The sequence below is a fragment of the Conger conger genome, chromosome 18 (assembly GCF_963514075.1).
Source record: "Conger conger chromosome 18, fConCon1.1, whole genome shotgun sequence".
Classification (NCBI taxonomy): domain Eukaryota; kingdom Metazoa; phylum Chordata; class Actinopteri; order Anguilliformes; family Congridae; genus Conger; species Conger conger.
The window spans coordinates 31,385,659-31,404,020 of record NC_083777.1 but is presented as its reverse complement, the minus strand read 5'-3'; the positions used below and the strand labels follow the sequence as shown (position 1 = coordinate 31,404,020).

General features: G+C 50.8%; 1 protein-coding gene across 1 annotated transcript in view; it reads right to left on the bottom strand.

Annotated features, from left to right (window-relative positions):
* Positions 1-480: 480 nt before the first annotated feature.
* inpp5f (inositol polyphosphate-5-phosphatase F) overlaps positions 481-18,362 on the bottom strand; it is a 29,924-nt gene continuing 12,042 nt past the window's right edge. The window contains exons 7-21 of the mRNA XM_061227958.1: positions 16,196-16,391; positions 14,538-14,717; positions 13,611-13,678; positions 13,052-13,176; positions 12,348-12,425; positions 11,879-11,999; positions 9,852-9,980; positions 8,449-8,566; positions 7,812-8,010; positions 6,395-6,466; positions 6,146-6,219; positions 5,901-6,029; positions 5,428-5,515; positions 4,442-4,931; positions 481-3,982 (exon numbers count right to left, since the gene is read on the bottom strand). Of these exons, the coding sequence (XP_061083942.1) occupies positions 3,374-3,982; positions 4,442-4,931; positions 5,428-5,515; positions 5,901-6,029; positions 6,146-6,219; positions 6,395-6,466; positions 7,812-8,010; positions 8,449-8,566; positions 9,852-9,980; positions 11,879-11,999; positions 12,348-12,425; positions 13,052-13,176; positions 13,611-13,678; positions 14,538-14,717; positions 16,196-16,391 (2,676 nt within the window). The 3' untranslated portion in view covers positions 481-3,373. The remainder of the gene's footprint in view (positions 3,983-4,441; positions 4,932-5,427; positions 5,516-5,900; positions 6,030-6,145; positions 6,220-6,394; positions 6,467-7,811; positions 8,011-8,448; positions 8,567-9,851; positions 9,981-11,878; positions 12,000-12,347; positions 12,426-13,051; positions 13,177-13,610; positions 13,679-14,537; positions 14,718-16,195; positions 16,392-18,362) is intronic.

Below are 18,362 nucleotides of genomic sequence, written 5' to 3'. Positions count from 1 at the left end.
TGTAGTGTAATGTAACAGGAAGTGCACATGGTTCCTGATTATGGGGTTTCCCTCCCCCCTCCACCCCGCAATCCACACGCCGCACGCGAGCGCGTGTACGACACGGTCATGTGGAAAAGGCCTGACCTACATAACAACAGCTCTCCGTGTCCCCTCAGTGTAGGGCACGGAACGGGAACGGGGAAAAACCACACACGGATCATCAGACCACTGCAGGAGTGCCCGGCTGCGTGGCAGCGGTCGAGTCGCTGGTTCGAGCCCCCAGTCGGCAGGTAGCGATGCACGGCAAAACATGGCTCTTAGCGATGAAAACATGGCTCTTAGCAAGCAAGCGTTTTTAGTCTTAATACAGAGTGCCCCGATTCCAACCGGAACACAAAATAAATATCCGACACACACCTTTTTTTCAAGAGCAGTACTTTACTGTTATTATCTGTGGATTTGTATTGCCACAATGAGCGACACTCCAAGGGAAGGCAGTACAGTGATAAGAATAAATATTTTAATAGGCAATAGTTTAGAATACAGGAGGCAAAAAATATTTTTCAAGTTTTGCCAAGAAAATAATGACCAACAACCACACACACATATGACTGACAGGAGAATGTGCTCATGACCTCTGACCTCACTGCTGATATTAAGACTTTGCCACTGTACAACACAATTGATCTTAATTCAGAGCAATAAACTAGATAAAAGGCCAACATGATTACAATACCCAGCGGTAGGGAACCATGGTCGCGGAGTGCCAGAGACGGTCCCGGTTTTTGCTCCAACCAAACCAACAAACCACATAATTTGATTCCTTTCAATTAGCTGTTAATGAATCAGGGTTAACGAACGCAGGAGACCACGTGCTGGAGGCACTCATATTCAGCCTCTTAATCCTCCGTGAAACTCTCCTGATCCAGCTCAGATGAAACAAAAACCAGAAACGGGACTGCCACTTCAGGACCGCGATTCCCTGCCTCTCAAATAACCACCACACCGGCTCGAATATTTAAATTCTTAAATATATAAATTGTATCCGAACGCTCAACATTCCAACTGCCAGCCGGGAAATCGTTCCACGGCAAAAGAAAAAAAAGAAAGAAAAAAAAATTTCAAAAAACAAAAAAGTATACACTTATAAAAAAAAAAAAAAAAAAAGAAGAAGAAGAAGAAAAAAAGTATTATCCACCATTATGATGTACCCTTGTTTTACTGAGAATTTCGGAACAGAAACAGTAGCAGTCAGTTACAGAGCAGAATCCCACAGCTAAAACACGTATAGGTCCACGTATCTATCGCATGCCTGGTCTCAACAGCAGTGGCGTCTGACGTTAACAGCTAGAGGCAGTTGTTGCCTCATATCGAGTCAGAAGATTGCTACAGGGCTGCTAAAACGAGAACATCTTGTTTGCAGGTTTGTGTGCAAAGCACCTATATCCCTACTCCACCTGTTACAGTTGTCAGTTGATATGGTACCAGTACACCAAAATGAGTATTTTCTGATAAAACGGACGTCATAATGAATCGCACGTTAGGAATAGAATATATACGGTATCATAAAATAATATTCTACTGAGGCTTACAGTTGCATTTCAGAGAACGATTACAGCATAATACAAGTTTTCTACAAGCCAGTGCTGTTGGCTTTATTACCTATTGTTACTCAAACATCTGACGCACGCAACATTAAGATCTGTTTAAAATTTCAGCTAAACGGCACTAAAACATTATTCAGTATTCGATCTAAAGCTCAACTTGTTTGAATGACAGGAAAAAACGTACTTAAAAGCCATCTGCACGTTAATGCATTGATATAGTGCTATGTCAGTTTGGTCGTTCCAGGAGAACGAGTCGCTTTGGACCTATATGACCCGTTTAGAAGACGGAGGCCATGGGCGGAGGTACACACTTACAGGAACGTTCTGTACCTCACGAGACACACAAAAAACCTGCATTAGGTTCACTACATCGCAAAAAAAATCCAACAGGCTATCTTTATAGAACAATGAAATGTAGAATAATTTCATTTTATACATATTTTACAACGCTATTGTACAACACGGTCACGAGTTTCAGTTTCCGTTACGCGGTTTGTGTAAACTTGCCTGGGAGTGCTAGAACGATCGCTTCTACGTTAAAACACCGAACGCGACCGGAAGCTCGAGAGGCTACAGGGGAGGACGGAAACTGAAATTCAGTTACATTTTGAGACACACATTTCGGACTTATTTGGACTTATTTGGACTTATTGGGGGGGGGTTCTTATTTTTCAAATTATGTTCATGAAAGTAAGTGGAGTGAATCGCGTCGAGGGATTCCTGCATTTACAGACGTTCTGTAACCAAAACACACAATTCCATACTCTAAAGGAAACGCAATATAACCTACAGGAAACACACTATATGTGACAGGAAACGCACTATTCCCGACAGGAAATGCACTACATACTACAGAAAAAAAAAAAAAAAAAAAAAACCCTACAGGAAACACACCATATCATACAGAAAGCATTACACACCTTTATAAGAACCTCTCACTCTTCCACACAGAAAAGACTCGACCTTGCAGGAAACACACTATTGTCTGCTGGACGTGATGGAGTAATAATCTTTGCATTTCACATGATTTTGGCACTGGAGCTTCAGGGAACCCGCACAGCAGCACTGAACCCAGTTTCTCCAAACTTCCTGCTCCTCCACATCTTTCCAGGCAGAAGATGGAAGTCTTCGCCCGCCAGATGGCATTACATTCTGCGGTGTTTATGTTCGGTGGACACACTCGCCCTGGCAGCCTTGCGACGGTAAAGACTATGTGAACCAGCACCCCGACTGTAACAGCTTCTCCACGGGCAAAAATTCCCCTTAATTTAATCTAAAATAAAAGGCTACCTTTGATTTCACTTGGAGTTACCCGTTCATGATGGTTTTAGTGTTTAAATTTACACCGTTTTGTATCAGATGGGCATATGAAATTATTTAAAACGTATTTTCAGCGAGGGAGCTGAACCGGTGAATCGGATTGACCCTGTCCGCCATTTTGAAGCGGTTCAGACTTTGAGACTTTGAGAACACCACGACCACAAGCTCTCTTTTCCACGTGCCTCTGGCCTACGTTCATCTACCTTACGCTACCAAGAGCTGGACATGCAACACGGACAAAAAATATTTAAGTGAGAAGATGAGAATATTTTTTTTTCGATACGGAGTAACAGTCACTTCTAAACTGGGTCCACTGGAGTAAAAACACAGTCCCGAAAAACGAAAAACACGGGCCGGCACAGGACGTTACGGGGGGCCTAACTTGGAATTTGCAACTCGACGGGTCGTGGGTATGCGCGAGCGCGCTCCTGCTGGCTGCGGGACCGCAGGACGGAGAGGGGGGCTCATATCTGGATGATCCGGGTCTGGCACTGGGTGAACATGGCCCTCAGCTCGCTCTGCTGCGTCTCGTTGACGGCCTCGGGCTCCGGGCTCTTCCCCACCTTGGCCACGGCGAAGCTGATGCCCTGGGTGAGCCCGGCCTGCGTCAGGCTGGCCACCTGCACCATGGAGCTGCGGATCTTGGCGAAGGGGGAGACGGTGCGGCCGCCCTCGGCGGGGGAGGGGTCGGCGCTGAGCGAGCGCTGGGAGGAGCCGGAGCCCGAGGGCTGCACGGAGAGCAGGTCCGCGCTCACGTCCAGCTGGGCGGGCCTGGGGGGCTGCTGCTCCGCGGCGGGGGGGACGGGCTCTGCGCTGGGGGGGGCCGCGGCGCTGGCCGGGGGCCGGGGGTCCTGCGGGGGGGCGGAGGGGGCCGGTGAGGGCCCCGCGTTCTTGGTCTGCGCGTCCTGGGCGAACTGGTGGCAGTACGCTTCGATGGGCGTGCCGAAGCTCGGCTGGGAGTCCTCCGCTTCCGGGGCTTCTGGGGCTTCCGGGGCTTCCGGGGCCTTCTCTGTGGGCACTTTGTTGCTCCCCTCTGGCCCTTCGCCCCGCCCCTCTGATGCACTGTCCCGCCCCTCCGATACTTTGTCCTGCCCCTCTGGTTCTTTGTCCCTCCCCTTGGACCCATCGCCCTGCCCCTCCGATACTTTGCCCAGCCCCTCTGGCCCCTCGCCCGGCCCCTGGCCCCGCCCCTCGGGGTTGCTGTCGCTGTTGGCGGTGCGGATGGCGGAGGGGGCGGAGGGGGCGGAGGGAGCGGAGGGGGCGGAGGGGATTGAGGGGACGGAGGGAGCAGAGGGAGCGGAGGGGGCGGAGGGGGTGGAGGGAGCGGAGGGAGCGGAGGGGATGGAGGGGACGGAGGGAGCAGACGGAGCGGAGGGGACGGAGGGGGCAGAGGGGGCAGAGGGGGCAGAGGGGGCAGAGGGAGCAGAGGGAGCAGAGGGAGCAGAGGGGGCGGAGGGAGCAGAGGGGGCGGAGGGAGCAGAGGGAGCAGAGGGGGCGGAGGGAGCAGAGGGGGCGGAGGGAGCAGAGGGGACAGTGATCTCCACGCTGCAGACGGACAGCGAGCGGCCCGCCAGGCGCGGCCCGGACGCCACGATGCCGCAGCTCGGCAGCACGTAGTCCACGTTCTCCGCCGACGCCGAGTGGGGCCGCCCGTCGGAGTGGCAGGAGTCCGAGTCGGAGGAGATCTCCAGGTCCGACGTGTCCGAGTGGTCCTTCAGCGCCGCGCCGCCCGCGCCGGCCTCCAGCGTCTCCAGGCTGCTGTCCGACTTCCACAGGCTCACCCGCATGTTGGGCTTCAGGAAGTTCACGCTCACGTCCGTCTTGGAGATGTTGCCCAGCTTCCCCAGGGGCCTGAAGCTGCCGATGGTGACGTTGGACTTGGTCTGCTTCACCTTCTGGTTGAGCGTGGAGAACTTGTTCATGAGGAAGTTCTTGCCTTGCGCCAGGCCTGAGCTGCCCAGGACTTGGTCCTGGTTTTTCTCCCGTATGCCCAGAATGTCGTCGTGAGGCTTACTGTGCTTCCTGAAAGAGAAAGCGTTCGGATAAGAACATCTCTCAGGCAACGATATTCACACAGAACTCATACGACATGCCTGCAATGGTGTACCTGCAGGTGGGAATGTCAATGGCAGACCAGGAATGATGTTTTTGTAAATCAGCTTAAAAGACGTTCCAACTAATATTGTAACCTACAAGTTTTCATATTTCATATACATTCCTGCTACTGGTTGAGAAGAATCAAGACAACTCCCAGTTCTGCTGCTTCTGTTCCCAATGCAGCCTCAAGCCACACAGGTGCAGAGGGGAGGTGGAGGAGATCATACACAAACGCAGAGAGCAGAGAGCCACAGAAGCGCAGAGAGCAGAGAGCCACAGGAGCGCAGAGAGCAGAGAGCCACAGGAGCAGAGAGCCACAGGAGCCCAGACGCCTAACAGGGGGTCGCTCAAGCAGAGCACACCACCATCCCACTGAAGTGACACTTGATTTGAAGTGAATGAAATCACATAATAGACTGACCTCTCTAGTTTCTTCTCTGTGACCACTAACTCCAGGCCCAGGGCCTGCTTGGAAATGCGTAGAATCTCAGCGATACACTGCAAAGTATCTGAAAGAAAGACGTCATCATGAAGACGTGGAAATCCAGTAATCTCTGCAAAATAATAACTACCCTTTTCAGGTAAGTATATTTTGTACTGTTAAAATACATTATCTATCATAGGTCAATAAACATGGCAACAGCAATTACAAGGCAGGCAGTAATGCAACCATTTTATGGCGGAAAGAAATGCAAAGTAAAAACTATCAATAATGAAAATTAAAGCTAACAAACATCATTTTAAATATCAATAAAATAAAATGAAAGCTCAAAATAAAAGATTATATTATCCTCATTTCCAGAAAGAGGACACTTCCCCTTCTCACGAAATGTTAGCAGGCCAAAAGGAACCCTTTCCTTCTGGCTCCTCCTGAAAGGGGCGTGGCCGTGGTACCTTTCCCATCGTCCTCTGGGTTCCGCGTGACGGCCCTCAGGGTGTGGAAGTACCCGCTCATCTCCTCCTTGCGGTGGTGCGCGCGCATGCAGCAGAACTTGGGCCTCCCGAACAGGGTGGGCTCGGGGCCTGTCAACGAGAAACGCCATCTTACTGACGGGCGACGCCCGCGGACGTCAGCCGCTGACATCGCGCGCTCAGGAGGAGGGCACAGGCCTGTATCTCACGCTCCGAGCGCTCCTCACCGATCTCAATCTTCTCCAGGTCCTCCAGTCCGATCCGCTGATACTGGCTGACTTTATCTGCCTCCTCGTCGTAGCTGAGGAAAGAATCAGAGAACATACCACCGTTTATAGTTTTCATACAGGTGGAAATACATTTAATTACCATCTATGGTATTCTTCACAAGGGATTCTGGGGATTTTGTCACATGTATATGATGCAGTAATAATAATAATAATAATAATAATAATAATGATGATGAAGTGACTTACTAGGCCACGTAGTACGCACTGTTGGACAGCAGAAGCAGGACGTCCACATCCTTGTGCGTAGCATCAATAAGGCTAATGAAGCAAAACACAAAAACAAACTCACACCATTTTAAGACTCTAAAAACTGCAACAATAAACGTCTATATTATGTGGTCAGACTTGTCAATAAGGGTACATGAATTGCCATTGACTAATGCAGTTAACATGAATGAATTGATGGACAAACACATGTATAAAGCATGACATGACCTTTTTCGTTAGTGGATTTATTTGTTAACTACTAACAAATGCATTAGCTGCATGAATATGTGTTGATTATAGAATCGTAGGGAGCAGGTGGACCGAGAGGACAGCGTAGGGTGCAGGTGTAGGGTGCAGGTGTAGGGTGTAGGGAGCAGGTGTAGGGTGCAGGTGTAGCGGGCTGAGAGCCGTAGGGTGCAGGTGTAGGGAGCAGGTGTAGGGTGTAGGGAGCAGGTGTAGGGTGTAGGGAGCAGGTGTAGGGTGTAGGGTGCAGGCGTAGGGTGTAGGGTGCAGGTGTAGGGTGTAGGGAGCAGGCGTAGGGTGTAGGGTGCAGGTGTAGGGTGTAGGGAGCAGGCGTAGGGTGTAGGGTGCAGGCGTAGGGTGTAGGGTGCAGGCGTAGGGTGTAGGGTGCAGGTGTAGGGTGTAGGGTGCAGGTGTAGGGAGCAGGTGTAGGGTGCAGGTGTAGGGTGCAGGCGTAGGGTGCAGGCGTAGGGAGCAGGTGTAGGGTGCAGGTGTAGGGTGCAGGCGTAGGCGTAGGGAGCAGGTGTAGGGTGCAGGCGTAGGGAGCAGGTTTAAGGTGTAGGGTGCAGGCGTAGGGAGCAGGTGTAGGGTGCATGTGTAGGGTGCAGGTGTAGGGTGCAGGTGTAGGGTGCAGGCGTAGGGAGCAGGTTTAAGGTGTAGGGTGCAGGCGTAGGGTGCAGGTGTAGGGTGTAGGGTGCAGGTGTAGGGTGCAGGTGAGCAGGCGGACAGTGTAGGGTGCAGGTGTAGGGTGCAGGCGTAGGGAGCAGGTTTAAGGTGTAGGGTGCAGGCGTAGGGTGCAGGTGTAGGGTGTAGGGTGCAGGTGTAGGGTGCAGGTGAGCAGGCGGACAGTGTAGGGTGCAGGTGTAGGGTGCAGGCGTAGGGAGCAGGTTTAAGGTGTAGGGTGCAGGCGTAGGGTGCAGGTGTAGGGTGTAGGGTGCAGGTGTAGGGTGCAGGTGAGCAGGCGGACAGTGTAGGGAGCAGGTGAGCGGGCGGACAGTGTAGGGTGCAGGTGAGCGGGCGGACAGTGCAGGGTGCAGGTGAGCGGGCGGACGGTGTAGGGAGCAGGTGAGCGGGCGGACAGTGTAGGGTGCAGGTGTAGGGTGCAGGTGAGCGGGGGGGGACAGTGTAGGGAGCAGGTGAGCGGGCGGGGCCGTACCTGGGGTCGCAGTCGATGAGGGCCCAGCCCCCATGGAAGCGCTCGTCCTCCGGGAGCAGCAGCTGCATGTAGGTCTGCAGGAGGAGGCTGACCTGCTCCTGCTGCGCCCGCTGCCCCGCCTGCTCCTTCTCCTCCTGCTCCTTCTCCTTACTGAAGATGGAGTACAGGTCCTCCGTCACCGGGAGCCCCATCATCAGGTCTGCGGCCAGAGGACACCAGTCAGTACAGGCACTCTCAGTACAGACATCCCCAGTACCGACACGCCCAGTACTGCTATCCAGAGTACAGACATTATACTGCTATCCAGAGTACAGATTCCCAGTACCGTCATTCCCAGTACTGCTATCCAAAGTACCGACATTCCCAGTAATGTGATCCAGAGTACATACATTCTTCACATTCCCAGTACTGTATTTAATTTAACCTTTATTTAACCAGAAATACCCCCATTGAGATCAAAATATGTTTTGCAAGGGAGACCGGATACAATTCTTCTAGTAAAACAATCACGTTAAAAACAAAAGATTGACATAGATGCACTATGACACAATTATGTGGAGACCCAGTGGAACCCCAGAGCGCAGAGCAGCAGCTCTGAAAGAGGGCGTGGCCCAGGCTGAGTGGCGGGTGCTCTCACCAATGACGGCCTGGCGGTACGCGTCGCGGAAGCGGTTGAGATAGTAGCGGTTGGCGGAGTTCACCCCGTCCTTCATCACCCCCGCGAGCTTCCTCTCCCCCGTCCGGGTGAAGTCTCCCTTTAAAGAGAGTACAGGTGAACAGACCCGTATGATACAGGTGAACAGACCCGTATGATGGGCGGTAATGCCAGGTGAAGTCTCCCTTTAAAGAGAGTACAGGTGAACAGACCCGTATGACAGGATGGTAATGCTGTATTCCTATAGTCCTGTACTGGGTAAGCATCATGTATGTACATCTTGTTGCGTGGTTTCCCGTCTTTTGGATGAGACTTAAACCAAGGTTCTCACCAAGTGTGGTCATGAAAGATCCCATGATACTCTTCACTAAGAGTAGGGGGTTCCCCTTTAGTTGGCTAAAGAATTGTTCTCTCTCTCTCTCTCTCTCTCTCTCTCTCCACCTTTGCTGGTGTGAGGTGGGTGTTCTGGTGCAAAATGGCTGCCGTTGCGTCACCCAGGTGGGTGCTGCACATTGGTGGTGGTTGAGGCGAGTTTCCCCCTCATCACTGTAAAGCGCTTTGAGTGTGTCTACATGCTTTTATGCATTCAGTTGCTGCGACATGATTGGATGATTAAATGTTGGCATTCACAAGCTGGTGTACGGGTCTACCTAATAAAGTGGTCGCTGAGTGTATATTTATGGATTTGATGCTTTTCACTTGTTGAAGAAGTTATGCAATTGTAAATCGCTTTGAATTAAAAAGGTCTGCTAAATAACGAAAATCTTAAGATATACATACACATTTATACTCACATAACACGTACACAGTACTTACATCTGATACTACTTGCAAGCTAGCCAGCTATGCTTTTTTTTTAGCTAGCTAAGAACTCACAGAAACTCACCAGAAGCCCCCGGTCTCTGTGAGGATCAGACTGCATCACTCAAAGCACAGTACTGCTGAAGCAAGGAGAGCCCAGGTTTCTTAACACTGTTCGTGTAGCTTCACTATATTTCACACAAACATGGACTGCAGAGACTGTCATCCTTAATGTGGGTTTCAGGTTAGGAGTCTGAGATTATGGGCAAGGTTACCTTTAGGCTAGCAGTGCGGGTGTACTGTCGGCAGATGGGATCGGGGTTTAGGGTTAGGAGTTAGAAGGTACTGTGAAGGTTAAGGGTCAGATAATGAGGGTACCTTTAGCGCAGCGGTCCCAGCGTACTGGCGGCTGATGGGATCGGGGTTTAGGGTGTAGGAGTAAAGGTTAAGGGTCAGATAATGAGGGTACCTTTAGCGCAGCGGTCCCAGCGTACTGGCGGCTGATGGGATCGGGGTTTAGGGTGTAGGAGTTAGAAGGTACTGTAAAGGTTAAGGGTCAGGGGTTAAGGGTCAGATGAGGGTACCTTTAGCGCAGCGGTCCCAGCGTACTGGCGGCTGATGGTGTCGCCGTTGTTGGCCCACATGACCTGATAGATCCTGTAGCAGCGCGGGGGGAGGGGCTGCTCCGGCGGCATCACGCCCAGCTTCTTCAGCTGAAACAACGGACCGGAACCGCATCACTCAGGGAAACAACGGACCGGAACCGCATCACTCAGAGAAACAACGGACCGGAACCGCATCACTCAGGGAAACAACGGACCGGAACCGCATCACTCAGGGAAACAACGGACCGGAACCGCATCACTCAGGGAAACAACGGACCGGAACCGCATCACTCAGAGAAACAACGGACCGGAACCGCATCACTCAGGGAAACAACGGACCGGAACCGCATCACTCAGGGAAACAACGGACCGGAACCGCATCACTCAGGGAAACAACGGACCAGAACCGCATCACTCAGAGATGCTGAATCACAACCTCTCTGCTCAGAGAGAAGCAGAACCACAGTTAATACTCTGCACAGTGTTAGCGTTAGCTCCCAGCTCTGCACAGCAGTAGTGTTAGCTCCCAGCTCTGCACAGAGTTAGCGTTAGCTCCCAGCTCTGCACAGCAGTAGTGTTAGCTCCCAGCTCTGCACAGAGTTAGCGTTAGCTCCCAGCTCTGCACAGCAGTAGTGTTAGCTCCCTGCTCAGCACAGAGTTAGCGTTAGCTCCCTGCTCAGCACAGAGTTAGCGTTAGCTCCCAGCTCTGCACAGCAGTAGTGTTAGCTCCCTGCTCAGCACAGAGTTAGCGTTAGCTCCCTGCTCAGCACAGAGTTAGCGTTAGCTCCCAGCTCTGCACAGAGTTAGCGTTGGCTCCCAGCTCTGCACAGAGTTAGCGTTAGCTCCCTGCTCAGCACAGAGTTAGCGTTAGCTCCCAGCTCTGCACAGAGTTAGCGTTAGCTCCCTGCTCAGCACAGAGTTAGCGTTAGCTCCCAGCTCTGCACAGAGTTAGCGTTAGCTCCCTGCTCAGCACAGAGTTAGCGTTAGCTCCCAGCTCTGCACAGAGTTAGCGTTAGCTCCCTGCTCAGCACAGAGTTAGCGTTAGCTCCCAGCTCTGCACAGAGTTAGCGTTAGCTCCCAGCTCTGCACAGAGTTAGCGTTGGCTCCCAGCTCTGCACAGAGTTAGCGTTAGCTCCCTGCTCAGCACAGAGTTAGCGTTAGCTCCCAGCTCTGCACAGAGTTAGCGTTAGCTCCCTGCTCAGCACAGAGTTAGCGTTAGCTCCCAGCTCTGCACAGAGTTAGCGTTAGCTCCCTGCTCAGCACAGAGTTAGCGTTAGCTCCCAGCTCTGCACAGAGTTAGCGTTAGCTCCCTGCTCAGCACAGAGTTAGCGTTAGCTCCCAGCTCTGCACAGAGTTAGCGTTAGCTCCCAGCTCTGCACAGAGTTAGCGTTGGCTCCCAGCTCTGCACAGAGTTAGCGTTAGCTCCCTGCTCAGCACAGAGTTAGCGTTAGCTCCCAGCTCTGCACAGAGTTAGCGTTAGCTCCCTGCTCAGCACAGAGTTAGCGTTAGCTCCCAGCTCTGCACAGAGTTAGCGTTAGCTCCCTGCTCAGCACAGAGTTAGCGTTAGCTCCCAGCTCTGCACAGAGTTAGCGTTAGCTCCCAGCTCTGCACAGAGTTAGCGTTAGCTCCCAGCTCTGCACAGAGTTAGCGTTAGCTCCCAGCTCTGCACAGAGTTAGCGTTGGCTCCCAGCTCTGCACAGAGTTAGCGTTAGCTCCCTGCTCAGCACAGAGTTAGCGTTAGCTCCCAGCTCTGCACAGAGTTAGCGTTAGCTCCCTGCTCAGCACAGAGTTAGCGTTAGCTCCCAGCTCTGCACAGAGTTAGCGTTAGCTCCCTGCTCAGCACAGAGTTAGCGTTAGCTCCCAGCTCTGCACAGAGTTAGCGTTAGCTCCCAGCTCTGCACAGAGTTAGCGTTAGCTCCCAGCTCTGCACAGAGTTAGCGTTAGCTCCCAGCTCTGCACAGAGTTAGCGTTAGCTCCCAGCTCTGCGCGCCGTTAGCACTGCTCACCTGCTGCTCCATCACAGTGCGGGCCACAGCAGCCTGCACCACGTTGGTCCGGTCCAGACAGTCCATGCAGTTCACCCTGAAGATGCCCTCCTGCCTGCAGATCACTCCGGCCTGGTCTACCCTGCAGGCCAGACACACAGTCAGGCACACACTAGAGATCAGTCTGGCCTGGTCTACCCTGCAGGCCAGACACAGTCAGGCACACACTAGTAAACAAGTAATTGCTGGCAGATTCTTGTACAAGAAGAAACCCCTGTCGTGATCAGGATGGAGGTGTAAAGGGCCTGGTCATGTGATCAGGGTTGAGGTGTAGAAGCCCGGGTCATGTGATCAGGGTTGAGGCGTAGAAGCCCAGGTCATGTGATCAGGGTGAAGTTGTAGAAGCCTGGGTCATGTGATCAGGGTGGAGGTGTAGAAGCCCTGGTCATGTGATCAGGGTTGAGGTGGCTCTGCAGTCTTGCCCACTCACCAGCACCAGCGCATGTCTGTGATGATGTCACTGATGGCGTCCGTGAGGGTCTGCACGTTCTCAAACTTCATCCCTCTGCTGGAGCCCATCACGCAGGAGAGAGCAGCGCGTTAGAGACACGAGACGGCCAGAGAACCAAGGAGCTAAACTTACATTCAAGCTGACAGGAAGTGACAGTAACGCAAATAGCCACACATTAAAACAGTGGTACGCAGAAGAGCATCTCAGAACGTGTCAAACCTCTAAGTGGACAGGCTACAGCAGCAGAAGACCAAGAAGTCTAAAAAAATAGGTCTAATAGATACCTTATAAAGTGCTCACTGAGTGCATATAGATACAGGAAGTCTGCATTCCGCACTGGGAACTGCCCAATTAACACATCATTTATTTTAAAATGCACCACAACATTGTCATGGTCCTGACGCATGCAGGGTTTACCTCAGGACACATTTAATCAGAAGTGCACCTGTACACACACACCCAGGCCACCTGGCATGATGACATCGTACCGGCTGTGATGCTAAACTGATTTCCAGTGGTTATCAATTTCAGATTTTGATTTCCCAAACATGTCCGAAACATGTACGGTCTACTCTGATGTATACAGTATACACACAGTGGACTGTTTGTCACTGTATTGGGTACATCATAATGGACTTCTGCTCATTTCTAAAACTTTACATTTAAGTTTGGTTAAAACTTACCAGTGCTCGTGGAAGTCGAAGGACACATAGGTGAGGTTAGGATTGTTGTAAAGCAGCACTTGTTTCAGAAACGCATCTCCAATCAACTTTTCTCTCCCCGTTTGATCGATCAAGTTAATGATAACCTGTCAAAAATCAAAACAGAAAGTCAGAAATGCCAAACATGCTTATGAAGGAGTCCTGTCCCCACTTTCTGAAGGTTTCTGAATTTACTGCACAGCAACGAATCACAAAGCTATGCAAAATAAAAACTTTTCAAATCTGATCAAAAACCTGTGTTTCACTGCGTCCATGCATCCTATTCTAATTTCTGTAGTTAATGTAACATTGTTTGACTATTGATATTGAAATTATGAATATTAATATTAATCAGGACGCCATTCGTGGGTGGATCTCAGGGAAGGATGTCCCCAATATATCTGACCTGAATTCAGCGCATGCCTTTTAGATGTGCTTTACTGTTTACGGTTTCCGAACAACGGAACTCTGTTCCCAAAACAGAATGAAAGCCCTGGTGCCCCACGCTCCAACTGCACGTTCATTCATGAGGGTGACTCACCTGCTTCTTGTAGATCTTTATCTGCTCTTCAAAGTGTGCGGAAAAGTACGTGGCCGTTTCTTTCTCCCCTGCGGAGTGAGAGACAGGCAGAGCTAAAAACATGAGCAGAGCCGTTAATGTGAACGGTCGTCTTGGTGTGTTGTGATGCTCGAGGCCTGTGCTAGAGCTGGTGCTAGAGCCCCCCCTGGTGGCCGCCTGTGGTTTATGTCCTTGGAGGAAATGGAGATGGTGAGGTCGGGGTGCTGAAGGAGCTCCTCCAGCTACACTGCTTGTGCTTGTGCTTGTGTTTGTGTTTGTGTTTGTGTTTGTGCTTGTGCTTGTGCTTGTGCTTGTTGCGTTTGCGTTTGCGTTTGTTGTGTTTGTGCTTGTTTGTGTGGAAGAGCCTGCATGAGCAGCACTGCTGCAGACAAACCCAGCCCTGCACCTGGAGATCCACCTCCGACTCTCACTCCAACCCTAACACAGCACACCCCGTTCAACAGCTAGAGCAGGGCTGCCCAACCCTGCTCCTGGAGATCTACCGTCCTGCGGGGTTTTCACTCCAACCCTAACAAAACACACCTCGTTCAACAGCTAGAGCAGGGCTGCCCAACCCTGCTCCTGGAGATCTACCGTCCTGCGGGGTTTTCACTCCAACCCTAACAAAACACACCTCGTTCAAAAGCTAGAATCAGGTGTGTTTTGTTTGGGTGGGAGTGACAACCAACAGGACGATAGATTACCAGGAACGGGGCTGGGCAGCCCTGCTGTAGATAGTGTAGTCTTTACTTGGGCCATATTCCATAAGACCAAACACACTGGAGCCGCGAGCACCGAGAGAGCTGGATCTGTCCTCACTGGTGATATTTACACGGCTCCTCCAGGCAGGGTGTGGTGCTGTGGAGGAGAGCGGGGGCGGGCGTGCTCTCCGGCGCCGCAGAAACGCACCTTTCTCCAGCCGCGGCCGGGGGTTGTAGCGGTATCCCGCCTGGCTCCAGAAGACGGGCACGGAGCCGCGCGACTGGACGAAGGACAGCGTGTGGCTGTGCACGTGGATCTGCTGCTCCGTCTCCACGTAGTTGGCCACGTGCCCGTCCGTGTCCACGCCCCGACGTTTGTACCGCATCCCTGCAGAGCGCCGCGTTCGCGGTTCCCAAACACACCAGAGGGGGCGCTGGTGAGCAACACGACACTGGCACCCCGGCCACCTGAAACCCCCCTTCCACACTGCACAAAATGGCCTATAAGCCTTGTAACAAGATCTTTGTTACAGTAGAAAAGAAGAACATAATAGCTTGTTTTAGGTTACGGTTTTGCTTTCTCATCCCATTGGCAAATCTTGAAATCAGTCAAACTTTCTGACCTCATTGGCTGTCTCATTTAGCAAAAAAGTAATAGAAATAAGATTTTGAAGTGTTAACAAGTTACTTGTTAAGACAGACATATTTTTAGTTTTTTTGCAGTGCATGACTGATATTTGTGTCAGTCATGACTCACCTTTTGAGAGCACTTTGAAAGGGTTCAATTCTAGACAGAGGAGGTTCTTAGTCCTTTTTTTTGGGAGTGTCGATGAGTGTTCACATTGTTGTGAAAGTCGCTCAGAAAAAGTATCTAAAATGTTTTGCCTCGCCCAGCGGGGATGTGGCACTGACCACAGGGCTCAGTCACGCACAGCAGTCACAGGATTTCATATTTCTGGACACCACAGATCACAGACATTCTCGTAGCTTATGAGAATAAGTGGAACTTCAATGGTTTCACTCAACAAATGCGCTCAGCATATATTTACTCTCGATTATTATTATTAATATTATTGATTATTATTGAGAGCTGTGTCCTTCCATGCTGAGTGGGACATATTTGAAAGTCCATGCAAAACATTCTGGGGTTTCTGATTTGTCAGAGGGACAGAAAACCTGAAATTCTGGACATGCAGCAGATTAGAAGTGTTGCTCTTGTGTAAACACCTTCTGACTCGCCTCACTGTACTAGATGCTCAGACAGGAACCTTACAGACTGCATGGGCGAGCTGACTCTGACTCTGACAATGGTTGGCATTTATATAGCGCCTTTATCGAAAGCGCTGTACAATTAATGCTTATCATTCACCCATTCATACACACACCAACAGGCTGCCATGCAAGGCGCCGACCAGCTCGTCAGGAGTATTTAGGGGTTAAGTGTCTTGCTCAGGAACACTTCGACACAGCCCGGGCGGGGGATTGAACCGGCAACCCTCCAACTGCCAGACGACTGCTCTTACTGCCTGAGCCAATGAGACGACTGCTCTTACTGCCTGAGCCAATGAGACGACTGCTCTTACTGCCTGAGCCAATGAGACGACTGCTCTTACTGCCTGAGCCAATGAGACGACTGCTCTTACTGCCTGAGCCAATGAGACGACTGCTCTTACTGCCTGAGCCAATGAGACGACTGCTCTTACTGCCTGAGCCATGTCGCCGCTGCCTCTGTCACTTTGTCACTGTCTCTCTGACACTAGAGGGTCTCTGCGTGTGATTGGCCCCTGCGTGTGATTGGCCCCTGCAGCGCCACGCTGCGTGTGATTGGCCCCTGCAGTCCCGGCGCTGCGTGTGATTGGCCGGTACCTGCGCGGTGCCGGCTGCGGCGGGAGATGAGCGCCACGCTGAAGCGCGGGTGGATGTCGTCCACGCACGCCGGCTCCTGCGGTGGAGTCTCCGGGCTGCGCTCCTCGTCCGACCCCTCCGTGTAGTTCACCACCAGCTCCTCCACCTGCACGAAGCCCTGGATCACCGGCATCACCCAGAAGTCGGCCTCCGGGACCTGAGGGAACGTCACACCGCACCGCGTCATCTCCCGCCCCATCCCTAACCTTTCCGTTCTGCAGGATCTAGCGACATCTACGGTCTAGAACTAGAGCAGTTCCATTCAAAACAAAGATACGACCTTCTAGGAGCCAATGAAGTGCTTATTATCCAGACATATAACCATTTATTTGTCTAGGAAGTCACATTGAGATTAGAACCTCTCCATCCTCGTCATCACACTTGAATAGCAGGCGGGAATTTTGCACCCGACACCACAAGTGGAAGAACTTTAAGAACACAAACACACTTTAATGCTGTTAATGCTGTTTTAGAGTTAATGCTGCTACAGACGGCATCATGGGAAGGTGTGGAATAGCGTGCAGTGGACGAGTAGTGGACGTGTAGTGGACGTGTAGTGGACGTGTAGTGGACGTGTAGTGGACGTGTAGTGGAGGCAGAAACACGGGACAATTTGTTCAGAGGCAGCCTCACTCATCTCCATGGTAACCAGCTAGAAGCCCTCTCATTGGTAGAGTCTGCATTGGATTGCTTTGGCCATGATAAAATAAATTAGCTAGGCAGCAGCTACAACTCTGGAAGTGCCTAATGAAATTAGGAATCGTCTGCTCTCTGAGTTCAACTTTATTAATCCTTACAAAATGTACCTGTAGGCAACCATAAGCGTCATATCAAAGTCATGTTGATAGACATGCAGGTGACAAGAATAATGCAGAGTTTGTTATCCATGAGTTACTGTGAAGAGGTAAAATGTGAGAAGTCATTTTCCTTATTTGGTTGCACTTCGTAGTACGAACATAAATGTTTTTTTGCGGGACATCATGAGTCATCACAGGAGTAGACTCACTGCTGAGCGATCTCACCGCTTTCCGTCTGCAAGCAGGACACACCCCCACATCCGGTATGTTTGATGTGGACCGAAATATAAACTAGCCCCAGAAATAGAAAAAAGGAGCGGTTTGTATCTCCAATATTTGTACACAAGCAGGTTTGCGTGATTAGATTAGAATGCTCGAGCAGCTGTACTTGGGCTACTGTTTTTAGCATGTTAGTATTCATTCCTGAGTAAGTGGGAGTTGTGATAGGGAGTCACCATATTGCTGAAATATTGTAGAGGCATCGTGCATGATTCAGCGATGTAGAACGTCATTCCATAATATAGAGCAGCAGTTAAAGAAATGTTAGCCAGCAGTATCAGCAGATGACATTTACTGTATGACTTGCATTTTGTGGATTCAATTACATTTACATTTTAGTCATTTGGCAGACGCTTTTAATCCAAAGCGATTTACAAGTGCATAGGGTCTTCCACAGGTTAAAAGCATCAAATCCATAACTTGTAAAATACGTGTGAAGGGTTGTTCTAAACAAGAACATAGTCATCGTAAGTGCGATTTTTAATTTTTAAAATGATTATTAAGGGTTAGGGTTAGACAAGAGGGATATCGGAAGGGGGCTGGAGGGGGAAATCAGGAGGGAGGACTAAGGTATAATCTGAAAAGGTGTGTTTTTAGTCTGCGTCGAAATAGGGGGAGGGATTCTGCTGTCCTGACAGTGGTAGGCAAGTCATTCCACCACTGAGGAACCAGAACGGAAAACAGGCGTGAAAGTGCAGCTCGACCGCTAGGTGCTCGTAGAGAGGGAACCATAAGGCGACCAGAGCTGGCAGACCGGAGTGGTCTAGCCGGGGACTAAGGAGCAATTAAAGATTGTATGTAAAGTGGGGCAGTCCCCTTAGCAGCCTGAAATGTAATTGCACATTGTGACTGTTATTTGCAGGTAAATTGACCTTTGAGAATGGTCATGTGGTGTCTGCCAGTGATTACCTCGGCCCCCCCGGTAAAACTGTAAAACTGAGACAGCGAAAATGTGAATCTTTGTGCTCACGAACAGGAAGTTTTTTTTTCCCCGACTCAACAACCAACCAATAATAACACACAGGGAAAAACCCATTTAATTCCCTCAGGAA